Source organism: Netta rufina (assembly GCF_964035555.1).
Source record: "Netta rufina genome assembly, chromosome: 1".
Taxonomy (NCBI): domain Eukaryota; kingdom Metazoa; phylum Chordata; class Aves; order Anseriformes; family Anatidae; genus Netta; species Netta rufina.
This window is the reverse complement of record NC_140123.1, coordinates 142676573-142692465: the sequence shown is the minus strand read 5'-3', so window position 1 is coordinate 142692465 and position 15893 is coordinate 142676573. Positions and strand designations below refer to the sequence as shown.

The window sequence follows — 15893 nt, the reverse complement described above, 5'->3', positions numbered from 1 at the left end:
CGAGGGACTATAAGAATATAAGTCAGGTCAGTGATAGCTTGCTCCTCTGCAGCCAAGAGGTTTATGGGATTTCAGTGTTAAGAAACAGGGCTCCTCAGGATAATTAGAGCAGAAAATACCCAGTGCTTTGTTTCTTGGCTTAAAATGAGTTTTCTGTTATTCTTTCTCCTGAAAACGTAACTTGTGGCATAGGAGGCAACATTACTCTTAGGTGAAACTGTGAGTTTTCAGAAGCCTAACAATACCATAATCTCTGTCACCACTTGGGTTGCTTTCCAGGTGCCAAAACCAAAAGTCAGATCAGTGCCCTAGACTGCAAGGAGAACATCCGTATTGTAACTGAAATTGCACAGCAGGTTCTTCAGCTTGCAAATAAGTAATGCTGTAAGTGAAGGATCTGCTTACTAGTAGAGAAACAAGTGAATTACCTTTCAAGTTTCTTTGCTGTCTTAACGTTTTGGGTCAAATTCTGACAGCACAGAAGAGAACTAAAAGCTCAAGTGGAAAGAGAAGTAACAGCTGGAGAATGTGCATTTCTTGGGTGAGGAAGCTACGTCTGAAGAACAGGATGGTATCAGAAGGTTTACTCCACAGTCTCGTCCCCCCGTGATGTGTTGCGGAAGGAGGTTGTTCCTCGAGGTGGTATTTAGTGTCGAACGCAACAGGCCTGGGGCGAGCGCAGGCCAGCGTGAGGCAGCGGTGGGGCTGAGGCCTATTGTTTCTTTAAGTGGTTGCAGGGCTGTCCAGGTGTCCTGATTTAAAGGCTGCTCCTTGAGACAGGAAATTGTATCTTGTTCTGAGGTTTACTGTAATAAAGTACATAGTCCTAGGGGAATGTGCTGCTGGGTCCATGAATCACTTTATGGGCTGGCTGTTCTGACCTCAGCCCTGTGATTTATTCATGCCATACCGCAGCAGGAATGGCAAAAATGTAACCAGCACATGGTCGTCCCGGCCCCCCCGTCCAACCCAGATGGGCTTTAACTAGAGGCTGCCATAAATCCATAAAGTGAGTTTGCTCGGAGCGGGCAGTTTCACTTGTCTTGCCCGAGAGGTCTGTGCTGTGTGTCTGCGAGGGGTTTGGCGATAGGGGGATCCTCTTGCTCCTCAGGCGTTTCTTCACTGCTTCGGTGTTGTGACCTTGTGTAGCGCTTTCAGCCTCTTCTGTGAAGAAGTGAAAATCATGGTGCTCTTAGCAAAAAACAAGGCAGCTTTAGGTGTGCAAGATTTTGGTAATCCCCTTTTTCCTTAATGCTAACAATAAATAAAAAAGAGAGAGAGAGGAAAAAAAAAACAAAACAATACCTGACTCTTCAGCTCAGGATGTCACTGTACTGTGTATTTACAGAGGCGGTTAGATGATGTGCTCTTTGTCAGACCACCAGTGATAGGCATGAAGAATAGATCTTAACTCTCAGCTCCATTTCTGTTTTAAATACTTAGTCATGTTTCTATTTCAACTGACTATGCTTGTTTATGTGTTCTGCAGTTAGCAGTTGTTAGCTTTAAAAATCTCACACCTGTGTTAGATGTGTTGGTGGTCTTTCCATCTCAGTTTTTAAAAGATTTTTTCTACATAAAGCATCTTTATACTTTTTTATACATTCATTGATCCATATACCTCAGAAAATGCTCAGATTTTTTTCCCCGGTGTTATGCAAAATACTCATTACTTAAGGATAGTCTCAGGATCAAAAGTTGTCCATATCACCCTGCCTCAATTATTTTCTGCCATTGTTCCCTGTGAATCTCTATACAACTGAGTTTAAATCTCCATTGTGTATTCTTGTAACAAATTTGTCTGTCTTAATTTTATCATTTAAAATAGTTTAGACATTATAAAGAACCAATAGAAGTCTAATATTTTGTAAATAATACTATTAGAATGAAGAAGCTGTAACCTAGAAAGCAGTCCTCTTCTTTGCAACATGCTCAAATGTCTGCCTTAACCTTCTCATCCTGAGATCAGCCTTGGAAAATATGTTTAATTCTTCTGTAAAGCAGACAGAAGTTAAACAACTCGGAATTTAGCAAGAATTTTTATTGCAAGAAATTAACCTAGCCACAAATCTTACACCTAAGCAGATGCCAAATTATACTTCTTAGCAATTGTACAACCAATTAAAGGGCATCTATATCAAAACAAGCAAGAATTTATTTAAATGGAAACTCCCATGCCTTCTGTTATCTATATGCAGACAAGATTTCTGGAGAGATGGACTCTGTGATAGCAAGCAGGTTTAAGTTTGTTTTAAGGCAATCATATTCCTTTCTATTTCATATGCTTGAAATCTGAGTTTTTTACTTTTTCTAAGATATTAGAGGTCCATTTACGTGTGATAATGTTTCTTCAATGAAGTGATTTTCATGGGTGCTTCATGTAGTTTTAAAGTAAAGGATAAACACAACTTCAAATCTGCTCAATAGAAAAGGTGTTGTGAACTGGAATATGTGCTAAAATGGTGGTGGTTTGCTTGTTTGTTCTTCAAATTCCCTCACACATGAATGACTTACTGTCACTTTCAACATGTTGCTTAATTTTTATGCACTTGTTTCTCATTATAAAACATAGACAATAACAGCTTATTTTGAGATTATTGATCTTCATTAATCTGTTTATAAAACCTTAAATCTGTACATGAAAAAAAAAGCTTTGTACAACATCATATATCATGATGAGCAGGGATCTGATAATAAAGGGTTGTCAGGAGTCTATTTTCAAGGTTTAGATCAGGCTTAACAGCACTTATTTTGGAGCAGAACATGCATACTCAGTCTCTTAAACTGTTTTACAGCATATAGCTTCAGTTTCTTCTCATTCTTCCCCAGAACTGGGACTGGATAGAGATAAAAACAGAAGACGGTGGGATGCTTCCTACGTACTGTTGAATGCCAGCTGCTTTAGTGTAAGCATCTGGAAAATTGTTTATCTTCAGAACTCATCAGAATATATTGTAATGCCAATTCAAACAAATCTGCACTGAGCGTCTGCAAGTAGCTGCACCTACCTTGGTCTGGAAAAAGAAAGGAAATGAAACTTCTCAGGCCTCTTCTGTTGCAATTACAGAACTAAGCATATCCAAATTTTATCCATAACCACTGACAACTGCTCCATTCCTGTCCTTGAACCTTTCAACAACTTCTGTTTGCTTAGAAACACTTTTTTTTTTTTTTTAAGCACTAATACAGCAGTCATTGAAGCTACCACGAGCAGAAAGCAAAATGATGCCTCAGTGTTGAATGATCTATCATCTTTTTTGTCTGATGCTGCTATCCCCAGCCATATCCAGGCACTTGACAGTTTTTATACTCCCTTTTCAATCCATCCCCTGGGCAGCAGCAGCAACGAGAAAAGCCTGAAGTACAGGTAGTAAGTGTTAGGATTAGGATGGAACAGATGTCAGCATTAGTGCTGCCGTAGTTACTATCACCAAATGCTAAGACACCCTTTGCAGAGGTAATGTAAACAATCCCATAAGCTGTGTTTGACCTGAGAGGAAATATATCTTTTAGAGATGAAACAAAGTGGTTCTGGAAGAAAGGCTTGCACAAGCATACAAAAGAACCCTCAAAGAAGGAGGAGGAATTTAGGAGAGATGTATCCAGGTTGGTCATCAAATAGTCAGTAAGTAATGAAAGAAGTCTGTAACTCTAGAGAGAAAATTTGTTGAAGAGCAGAGGAAAATTGAGATGTTTGTGAAAGAACAACAAAAAGAAATAGCTCTACACATCTGGTATGTAAAATGAAACCAGATGTCACCAGGATAATGGCAATTAATGGATAATAGGATAGTATGCACAGCTAGAATGTGTGTAGAAGTTGTTCAGGAAACCTAGAAATGGTAGGCATACATTAAAGATACAGGAGATTCTGAGGAAATTTAAAAGAAAAAAAAAGTGACAGTATGAGGACTTAATAACTTAAGGACCATAAAAGGAGTGGATGATAGCCTGCTATTGACTTTAGGCATAGAGGTGTGGTAGAGGTAAATAGCAATGGAGAAACATGTTTTTCTCAGACATTAACTACTGGATACAAATCAGAGAAATTGCTGCACTTCTTGACAAAATATTTACTTGATCACCAAAAAGTAACGTTGTTAAAGACTTCAGGATGGTAATTAGTGTTGATGATGCTAGAGAGGAAATCATCAACAAAACCAACTTCAGCTGGAGTGACCATGAATTGAGTATACATATATTTAAATTTTTAAAAGCTGTACAAAATACTTGAAAAAATAAGAGTATTTGCAAGTAAATTGAACAGAGGAACTCAAGGATTTGAGTGTAAAGGAAGAAGGGAGTTTATAAATGAAAAGTCCAACAAAACTTTGAGGTCTTTGCATCCCAAACAAAGAGAAGAAAGTGTAAGGAAGAATTACAAACCTAATTGACTGTCTATCTGCATCCAAACAAAATTAGGAGTGTGCAGCAGTATGCACATCACCTTAAAAAATAACCAAGAAAGAGAGCTGTTTTTTGGAGGCAGATGTTATAGGAATAAAGTGAGAATTGTCATAACTAATGTTGTATTATATTATCCAAAGGAAATTAAATAATAAGACATTTTATATGTATGAAATAAAAAGATCAGGAAAAGAAGTGGAACTCACAATGCAGTGGGGACAGGGCTGGGATTAGCAGCACTATACATATCATACTGAAAGTAAATGAATGCCTTCACCTTAGTTTCCAGTGAGCAGACTGATAAAATATAAAGAAAAGAAGGCATGATGACATATTGGAATGAGTAAATCAATTATGGAAACAAGACAGATGCAAAAGTAAGTGATATTTACACCAACCAGAAATAACAGTCATGATAGTCATTTAGCAAGGAGGTCAATTCTCCATCAGTTAAAATCTTTGATTCAAGTCTGTAGGTTGGATAGTTTCTTCATCCAACTATGTTGTAAGTCATGGCTTGATCTTTTCACAGGATCAAAGACCACACCAAGACCGCAGTATTGCAATCATTGTTGACTGACACAGCTGAAATTTCTTTCTACCAGCTTTCATCTGGAGGGTGATTCACACAGACATAATTAATTAAAGAACAATTGTTTTCACCTTAGCACTTCTTGTTGTTTGATGTGTTATAATCAATGTGAATAGCATGATTCACTTTTATTCTTAAGCTCAGACTGTACTAGCCTTGATGCTGTAGCAGTGTCTTGAGCTCCTTTAGGGATAAGGAACCTGTGGACAGATTTTGGTTTCTCCTATTTAGCCAGGGTGAAGTTTTAACTGGATCAACAGGTTTCAGGGATACACAGTCAGTAGTGCTGACACCAGGGAGGGAGCAGGAACCTGAAAAGGAACCATCTTCTTCAACAAGAGCCCTGTCTTATGTCAGCTTAAGCTGATTGTGAAACCACACGCTAAGCCAAAGCTCAACCTGTACTTTACTGTGTCACAGGAAAGAAACAAGAGCTGCCTTTCTTATAACGTCATTTTTCAAAATCTGCTGTACATATTCTGGTGGACTGCATTGCTTGGATGGAAATTATACCTTAATTTATGCTCTATTTGGACTGCTGTTAAACTATAGAAGAAGGCAGACAGTGCAAGGAATTCCCTCTCAGAAAAGTCAGCTCTGTGGAACTCAGAAGCCTTGTGAGTACATCTGCCTCCTCTCTGGTTTCTACACGGAAGGCTGGTCAAACAAGGATAGTTACTACTCTTTATAGGGACAAATCACTTATAATATCAAATATTAGGATTCTAAAATGTGCCATCTTCAGAATCTACCACTCTTCAGAGGCAAGTAGGTAAGGCTCATACTCAGTCAGTCTAGCAGCTGTGTGTAGCAGCCCCTTTCTCACTGGAGTAATTAATCAATAAAAATAGTTCAGTAAACTAGGAGTTGATTGAAAAATCCCTCTGCAAAAACCTTCAAATTTCTTCTGGAACCATTGGCAGGCACAGTAAAGAGCTGTACTGAAATTCTGAATACTCAGAGCTGAGACGTGAGCATGACTATGATGCTTCTGTGATTCTAAGCATTTAGGATGTTAGAGAAAAGTTGCATAGAAAAGTCCAAATATGATATTAGCAACATTTTTTTTTTTAACAAGTGTGGCACAAATGATAATGCTACCTGTTTCTAAAGGCAACATTTGCTATTATCACACTATTCGTGCAATAGAAAATTAAAGGAGCATCTCTTGTGACCACACAACTGCAGTCACAAAGAATGTACGTGTTTATCTCTTGTTTTCCAGTTGTGTTCACTTGTATGTGATAACATTGAAGAGAACAGTGAAAAGGTGTAAATTCAGGAGGCTTCAATATGCTGATGGCAAATGACTTCTGATTTTTTTTCTCAGTTTATCTGAATTCTTTCTTACAGAATACAGTTCTTATTATCACTGTAATTTGCTATTTTATATCACAGGCATTTTAAATTTGAATCTATCACATTTTAAATGTCTGTGATAGAAAAGCTGTAAAATCTTGATCAGTGTTTTCTGTAAGCCATGAGTAAATATGGCAGCTGTGACAATCTAGATCATGGGGTTGAGAGACTGTTGAAATGCTGTCCACACAAGACAAAGGTAACTTGTTGATTCAGAAAGGAAGTACAAGAATGAAAGAAATATTATCCCTTTGATTGAGGGTGTATGTTTGTGTTTGGAAAAATAATTTCCCGAAGTAATTGCTTTTTTTTTTTTTTTTTGCCATTTCCAAATTAATTTCCCAAATTAATTCCAGCCTGAGGTTTGAATACTGCCAGCTGTAATTAAAAGAACAGGTAGTATATTGCATTTTTACCACCTTATTGCAGCATGATGTTGCTACTGTTTCTTTTAGATAAATGGGGGTTTGTGCTCCTTCTTTGTGTTTTTTGTATGGCAGCATCTTAAATGCTGATGAAATTATAGCTGGTGCAGCATTTGGCAGCTGTTTTCAAATAAAGTTCTGGTCTGTTAGTATATTAAAATGGTGTTCTCTGATCTTCCTGTCTGTATTTGTCCAAGCTGTTTAAGAACCTAACTTTAGTATCTAGAACTTTGTGTGAGCTGCCTCCTACCTTAAGAGGTACTGCAGGTGCAGTAAACAGAGTGGCAGGATGGTGAGTTCCAGCTGCCAGGGCCTCAGAGTGTCATAATCTGGAATTCTCTCTATGTGGTCCAGAGCAGTCTAAGTTTCTTAATTTTCTGAAGATATTCTGTAACCAGACAAAAAAGTGGGGAAAAAAACGCTGAGTTTAGAACTACCATTGTAGATGCATTGACACAGTTTATTATGAAAAATATGGCATTAACGCTAGGATAACCATCCCATTGGGTCAGATGTTTTGTGTATTATATTGGTAATTACTTTTTAATAGTTTATCAAATGTCACTCAGCCAAACAGTATTGTTCTACTAAACTTATGAAATTACTAAATACTGTGTCCTAACACTTCTATGTTCTAAGCTGCTGCCTAACTGTCTATCTGACATAAAACGGGAAATTTTATCAGAATCTCTTTGTCTGATATTTTTTTATGTTGTTACTTTGAAGGGAAGGGTGTTTTTAATTCATATGCAAATAATATAGTTCTTATTTTAATGGTGATTTGCCATTTTGAGTCTTAAAAATATCTGTGATAGAAAAACATTAGAAGTTCGATCAGCATTTGCTGTAGGCTTTGAGTAAATGCTGTGAACTAAAATCACACAACTGAAGCAAGTACTGTCCAACTAGTAGCTCTTTCTTTCTGTGGAGACTGATGGCAGAACAGCTGGAGACTAAACAGTTTATAAAATAGCAAAACCTTTCTACATCTAAACCTTGCATACTAAAGGCATTCCAGGCATAATTACAGTTTATCCTAATATACCAACTTGAGAACCCTGGCAGGTCAGTCATTCCTCACAGAAGAGCAACAGTCTCCGTTGAAGCAGCTGACTGGATTGCTGTGAGCTTGTAGAGCTTGTACCTGCCTGAGTGGGTTTAATGAAATCAGGTTTCATATAATTAACCCAAGTCCTCAGTGGCATTAAGATCAATGCTGCAGATGGTCTCAATACTGCTTTTAAGTTATTTAGTTTGCACTTTCAGAAATATTCCATGTAGGAATGAATCTCATAATTTGGAATTACATAGATAATATGTTTGTAATATTTATATATGGAATTTGTGTTCTTCCTGAAATATGTAAAATTATTTTAATGAATTTTTAAAATATTTATGCTTTGAAGCATCATCAAGTGTTGACTGCAGCCTGTTATTCCTCCTAATTATACAGCTAATAATTATTCCTATGTTAACATCCTCAGAACTGCGCTGTATAGTTTAAAACCTCCTTATAAAGTTCATTTTCTGATAAGGTTTTACCAAAAGGATTCCTCTCCTTCACTAGGAAAGAGCTGTAAAGGACTATGTGGTCTCCCAAAACCAAGTGCTATAGGGAACCATTTAAAGACATCTTGATGTGATTATTATTTGTATGCCAGAGAACACGCATGGCTACTCTGGTAGTTAAAACACTTAAAATGTTGTTGATGAACCTTTTTAAATCTTCTTTGGCTTATCCTGCTACAACTCATTATCTAGGAATCCAGAATATTAGTCCTGCAGTGCTGAGGGTTACTGACTAGTTAGAAAGTCTCACGTCCCCCTTTGCAAAAATATGCTGTGGTTCTTGGTAACTAAATCTGTATGAGCTGCAGTTTGCCATTTTCCAGGCTCATTCAAACACCTGGTCACTCAAGCTGCAGATCACTTATTTATCCTCACCCAGACCCATGTGAGAAATCTCATCTCAGCTGTGTTTGTCTTTTTCTAGGGCCTCTGTAAACAGGTATATGAGATGCTAGCACCTGCCATTTTTACTAAAGTCGCTGCAGCTGAAGTGATCTTTAAGAATAATACTCTTCAGCATCTTAATTTAAATGTTGTATAACTTTAAGCCCTCTCTGCTGTGCTGCAGAGAGGTTTAGAAAATACTGATATGCTTAATGCCTTCTATTTCTACAGTCTTAGTAATATGTTAGTGTATAATAGTATATTGTTCTCTTTTTTAGCTTTCATCAAAAAAATAAATAAATAAATAAAAATGCTTTCTGTGGCTGAGGGACATTCTTAAAGCTTTACCTTGATTCAAGACCCATAGTGAAAACCAAGATGAAATTTAAACTGTTGCCATCTTGTCCCGCTATCTTCTCAAAAACAGACATTTACATTCAAGAGATGTGTCTTTGCATACTGTTCTTTGTTGTGTCTCGACAAAAGTATTAGGATAGCCAATAGATGCGACAGGACAACCTCATCAGGAGTGCTTTATAGGCTTAGAATATTTCTCATTGGAAGAATTCAATCATGGCAATTTTCAATGACTTCTCACCTCTGCAGTCTTCACTACCTTCCATAAAATATTTTAATCCTCTGAATCCATCTGTATCTTAGAGTTGGAGTCATTCATTATCACTGTGTCTTTGGTATCAAGTGTAAGAACTCTCAGACCCAGCTGAAATGCTGAGAAAAGGGAGGCTGATGGGTGAATCCAGAGGTATGCCAGAGGACAGCTATATTGCCATATCAAGCTTCAGAATATATCCACCACTGTCTCTTAAGAATTGAATTTACCTGTCTTGGTACAACTCCAGTCTGTAGCAGTCATAATTCCCATTCAGTGAAAAGGCTTCAGCCTGATTCTATTTTCACTAGATTTTCTTGTTCTCATAATACTATGTTAGGCCACTTTAAAGCCTCCTGCCTCCTTACTGCTTATGAGTGGCAGTAAAGCCTTGGCACAGGCTACAGCACCTGCCCAAATGGGGGGATAAATAGAATCATGCACTCATTTAGGTTGGAAAAGACTGATAAGATCGCCAAGTCCAACCATTCACCTAGCACTACCAAGTCCACCACTAAACCATGTCCCTAAGCGCCATGTCCACACAACTCTTAAAATACCTCCAGGGATGGGAACTCCACCACTTCGCCGTGCAGCCCCTTCCAGTGCCTGACAGCACCCTCTCTGTTAAGAAATTCTTCCTCATATCCAACCTAAACCTCCACTGGTGTGACTTGAGGCTATTTCCTTGAATCCTAAGACAGTGTTCCCCCTGCTGAGTTACAGTTGCTACAGAAACTCGACCTAATCTACGTTATTGTAAAAGATCAACCATCTTGGGTTTTGCAACGAGTACATGCTTTGCCTACCTCTTAGGACATTTGCAGTGTTGTAAACTAGAGATGCAGACCAAGCAAAGGCTATACCACTGACTGCTACCTAAGCTGAAGTTGAGCCTATACTACTGACTCCAGCACTTCTGACCTAGGTTTGTTCATGTGCTACTACACCCTTCTCACAGCAGCCCATTTTCTCCTTTTTACAACCTCACCTTCTCTTACCATAAGTTCTTCTGGCCTGTGTGGGGATAGCAGCACTTGAGAAGGGAAACTACTAGAAATTAATATTGCTCTTCAGACACAAAAAATTTATTTTACGTGGTGATATTTGTTCTTTCCTGGCTTCTGGAAGCATTCTAGCAATTCCAGGTTCTGCTGAACACCATTAGTAGTGCACCATTACAGACATGTCTCCTTTTCAGCAGAGGTGACAGTGAAATTTATACTTCTCCCGTATTAAAGATTATCCAATTAGCTTGTAGAATTAAAAAGTACAGCTAGTATGCATGTATCACATCAGAGGATATTTTTCTTATTTTGGTTCAAACTTCATCTTGCATCAGTTCCAGAAAAGATTCAGAAAGACACAACTCCTTTCTCCCCACTTCTTGACCAACAATCCCATTTCACACACAATGCAGAACTGAAGTTTTGGATAGTAGGATGCTTCTTTTCTAAGCCATTGTGATTAGTATTATGCAGCAATAAATTGATAACAGATCGCTTCTCATATCTCATTGTCCTGGTCCTGGAGTTTTCATTTAAGTAGAGATGAGCAACAAAGGATCTGATTGCAGAAGGTATGCATTATATGCTATTTGAGGCACCTCAAATTTCCATGCCAGAGTAATGGCTACATAGATACTGTTAGAGAGATATTCTTGGCTCTGGTCCTGAATCATCAGCAAGGATTGTGGATTTACTATTAAAAGAATAAGTGTTTCTTTAGAATCAAAACAGATTACTCTAAAGAAAGTGAAAATTACCAGAACTCTGAACCAGTCTGTCTTTCCCAGGACACCGATAGCCAGAAAAAGCAGAGGTCGTGTATCATGTTCTGTCACTTCATTCTATTGATATTTTTCATGTTTCAGGCAGACATCCAAAGCTGGATACTTTTCCATACAGCAAAAGCAACAGAACCAAAGTTGCAGTAATAGTGCAACCATTATCAGTTGTTCCCACACCTCTAATCTTGACACTGAAACTGGGATTCTGAGGTGCACCTTTTCCTTTCTTCTTCTCATTTCTGTTAGATCACCAGAATATCTGTATTTCTCTATAGCATAAATGTATTTGGATTATCTTTCAAATATTCTGAAACATCTAGAAACGCCTGACTTTGTGGTATCGTGTCATGAAGTACAAGGAATAATTTAAGGTGCTGTGTTTTCTACATACAGTCTAGGCAATATCTAGGTGCCCTCTAAACAGGATTTGTCAAGTTTCTGATGTTTTGGTAGTCCACCTAAAGCAAGCTTACTCTGTTAGTATGTACAAGAAATGCTTGTATAAATCCAGAGATGAATTCCAGCCACCGAAAGTCCATTATGTTTCCATTCTGCTGTCAGATAGTGAAAAATTTTGTCTGTTGAAATACACACTTTTTCTTCTTGAAATGCATGGGGTTTTTGTTGTTGTTGTCTTTGCTTTTATATACATATATACTGGATATATGGCTTTAGTTGAGATCCTTACAAGAGCAAGCATACGGGTAACTTCAGCAAAACTGGTAATCATTGGACCAACAGAAGAGACAAACAGAGATCAAATCTTAGCACTGTTTTTTTTTTTGTTGTTTGTTTGCTTGTTTTAATGTTCTGCCTGTGCAGGTCTTCAGCTTTAACTGGTGTAAATATTTGTAAGAGCATGGTCACAGACTGGGATCAGAAGGAAGCCAGGTCATACATCATCATCCTCTTCTCATTTAAACTGTAATCCATAAGAAAAAGTTCTTCTTCCATTCCCAACTATCATTGCTGTGAAAGTAGCAGTGAACTTTCTCATCAATGAATCTCATCAATTCACCTATTGTCTTAGCAAAACTCCACACCTTTCAAGTGAGAGATGTGTATTTAAGTTTTTCTCACCTGTAAAAATAACAAGAGTTTTTTCAAAAGGGATGTCTCATACCTACAACTTCCTAAGAGAAGCTGCTTCAGAAACTAGTGGCTTCTGCTCTGGTGCTGTGGAGTGCACACGCCGTTCACATAACTCTTCTTTATCTGTGGTCCAAAGTGCTGTGCTGGCTACTGCTGCACTCGGCTAAAGGGTTGCAACCCTGAGTTTCTCAGAGGCTACTGTCTACTCAGATCTGTCAGCATAACTGCATGTGTAGATATTGCTTGGTCCCATTCTATTAAAATGATGTGTTGAGGGTGTTTAAAGAGGAAAAACTATTGTTTGGACTTTTTAAAAGGGCAAGGTCAAGAAGCAAATATATGTGCTGTTATTCTTACAGTTTGGAGGGGGGATTAGTATTTATCCAGGACAGTAAATTCTTCATCAAACTCAGCTGCAGCCAATGCAAACTATCTGATTACATCCTACTTATTTAGGTATGCATCTCCCTATACCGTTGATTTAAGCCCTGAACTCCCTGATGGAACTATTTCACTCCCCATTCTCAGACACATGGCAGTAATAGATGCATCTTTTCATGCAAGGTCATAAAAATGGAGAGGCTTTCAGCATCTAACATAAAATTTTCTGTATTCCAGTAGTACCAATTGTTTCCCTTTCTAAGCCATCAGTTTCAAAGTCCTGTGGATATATATATTGGATGTATATGTTTAAGACATCAATATTAAATGGTAGCAGCGTCCATTTGTCCCATTCTTTTCAAATTTGCTCAGTCATCTCTTCACTCACAGGGAGCCTGATGAGTACTTTTTCCAGCAAGTATTTTTGTTTTGTCACAATTAAAAATTCCTAACTAAGATTAAAATTAAGTTAAGTTGTTTAGAAAGGAGATACAGAAAGGAAATGAGAAAGCTGACTTAGTCTCCTTAAGGATTGATAATAGATGAATTAGAAAAAGCAGATTAAGTGTCAATACTACCCTCAACAGTTTGCCATTGTTATCCTAAATCACCAGATTGTGATGGTGACGCTTGATTAAAAAAAGATCTTGACAACAGAAGGATGTAATGGTATAACTAACATCAATCTTAATTGTTTACACTAAGATTCTTTAACATTTATCATATCTTTAATAAACAACTGTTTATGCAACAGCATTAGCATAATAATTACTGTTGACATGATTAGCAGAATAATTTTAGCACCTTTGGTTATTCTTTAAAATTTTTTTCTTGAATTATCAACATTAATATGCTATTTTTTATATATAATTAGGTCAAAATTCGGATTATTTGGGAATTTGGGATCTTTACAACTTTAACTCCATTTGCAATTAAATTTTTAAAGAAAAGGTAGATATGAAAGCTGTAAGTTCCAAGTTCCTCTTTCTTCATCACTCCTGCCTGATGCCATCTTTCAAATGGCCACAAAAGGTTAGAAAGGATGTCTATTCTATCCCTTCTTCACAAGGTGAATACTTCTGTTGTGAGAGGGGGGACAAGCCACCCCTATTGGAGAATAAGGTCAATTTTTTCCTTTATGTCCTGTTGCACATCTTGACTTAAGCACAGCACCTAAAGGTGAGAATTAAGGTCAAAGGGCAGAAATAGTTGGTTTTCCTAACATATAGAAATCCTTTGAGTACATTTGAGAACTGCTATTTTATTGACAGGGTTATTATCTGTATCTCCCCTCTTTCCAGTATCTACAAAATGTTTCTGAACTGCAAGGGTATTTGTGAGAATTTTTTTGCAATTGGGTAGGAGTGTGATGAGTTATTTCTATATCAAGTTCTTATATTACTACAGAATTTTTTTGCTTACAGCATTTTTGCAAAGCTGAAAAAGGTTTGTGATGAGAGCAGGCCTATCTTTCCCTTCCGACATGCATCTGAAGAGCTCATCACTAAGTTAGTTGCTCACAAAAAAAGTCAAAGAATAGATCAAGCATCCTTGAGGGCATCTATTTCAACATCTGTCATGTAGCACAAAAGTGTCTGTGTCGTTGTATGCTTCTGGGAATACACTGTGTTGCTCAAGTGATTTCAATAAACTTGTCACATGCCACCTTCCTTCTAAAATAGCTGCATGAGTACACAGTATAACCTAACAATAATTTAGCACGGAAGTCTTACGATTAGTCAAGTATTTCTGTATGCATTCTTAAAGTCCATTCTGGAAATGTTTAGAACGTTATAAAGAATGAAAATGTTCATCTGAAGAAGCAATAAATGGTTGTTGCTAAAAAAATTAGGAGCTGAATGCAAAATTATAACTTTATTATATGTTTTTCTTATCCTATAAGCACTATCACCTTGGGGTAGGCAGCTGGGTCTGACTTCCAGGTCCACCAATGGACATAACCGGGACAACCGCATTTATTTCTGCCCAGCAGAGTTGCATGCTCTTACAATGTTTATGGTATATGGTATGTCTATGGTTCTTTGTTAAGCGCTCCTAGTTTTGCAGGATAATCATGTATCTGTGTTTTTCAGACAGGAAGCCCTTCTTGCTGCCATTAGTGAAAAAGATGCCAATATTGCTCTGCTAGAACTTTCATCCTCCAAGAAGAAGACCCAAGATGAAGTGGCTGCACTCAAGCGAGAGAAAGACCGCCTCGTACAACAGCTCAAGCAGCAGGTGGGTAGAGGAGGGATAGGAGAGAAACCAATTGGTAATTTGGTGTGACATTATTATTTTGGTTGATGGAAATAATAATGCATAATCCCTTTGTCTGTTGGGACAAAAAGTACATGAATAACAATTTCAAACTAGCTACTGAGCACGAAGACTTTAAAACATGGTGGGAATTAAACAGCCACCATAATCAGAGGGGTTTCCTTGTATCACTGCTTTTGTCGTACACGTGCTACACTATGTAGGAAACTGTGAATGAAAAAGACATTTATTCTTAACTTCCAGAGACTCAGGGAAATTGAGTGATACTTCTTTTGGTGTTCTATATTTGCCTTGTCAGGGGGGAAGCATAAATGGATGAAATTTGTCCTTGCCATAAAGGTCAAATTGAACCATATTACACCACACGGTCTCTGTTGTGGTTTCTAATCTGTGACAGAAGCTCATAAAGGAATGCTGGTTACTTGAGTGGAATCTGGGAGGCCACGTGAGTGGGGAGATCGGTCCATTTCTATTTCTGTCCTTCTCCTGTTCCTAAGACCTTTCTGTGTTAGTACAACAATCAGAAAAACTATGTTTCTATTCAAGCCCATAAAATTTTGTTTCAGTATTAAATGCAAAGTGAAAAATACATTACTGATAAAACACTGTGGAAGCAGAAGGCAACCCTGACAATAAGAGATCCAGGATCTGGGTAGATTTTTCACTTCAGCACTTTTGTTGGATTCTTCTGTGTTAGCGCCATGCCACATTCCCTGTAAGAACATGTAATACTGCTGTCAGCCCAGTATCAACTGTTTCAGTACCACTGATTCCATCTTCAAGAAGTTTTATCATGCACAGCATTTCATCTGTCAAACAGATCATTTCTGTTGAGGTCAAGAACACTAAGACAAAACCAGGTCTCTGCCGTAATAAGGGATTTCTCTGCTTCTTCTTTAGGAAACACAAGTAGGTTACTGGCTGTGTATTTTTAAGATGGCAATTATTTAAATTTTAATTTTACAACAGTAATTGTATAGTTTCACAACAGCTTTAAAATGAGTGGGA

At 37.7% G+C, this 15893-nt stretch overlaps 1 protein-coding gene across 8 annotated transcripts in view; it reads left to right on the top strand.

Annotated features, from left to right (window-relative positions):
- Positions 1–15893, top strand: part of ERC1 (ELKS/RAB6-interacting/CAST family member 1) — a 302116-nt gene that overhangs the window by 224753 nt on the left and 61470 nt on the right. For all 8 annotated transcript variants that reach the window (XM_084302886.1, XM_084302887.1, XM_084302892.1 and 5 more), the window contains one exon: positions 14702–14846. In XM_084302886.1, coding sequence (XP_084159012.1) covers positions 14702–14846 — 145 coding nt within the window. The remainder of the gene's footprint in view (positions 1–14701; positions 14847–15893) is intronic.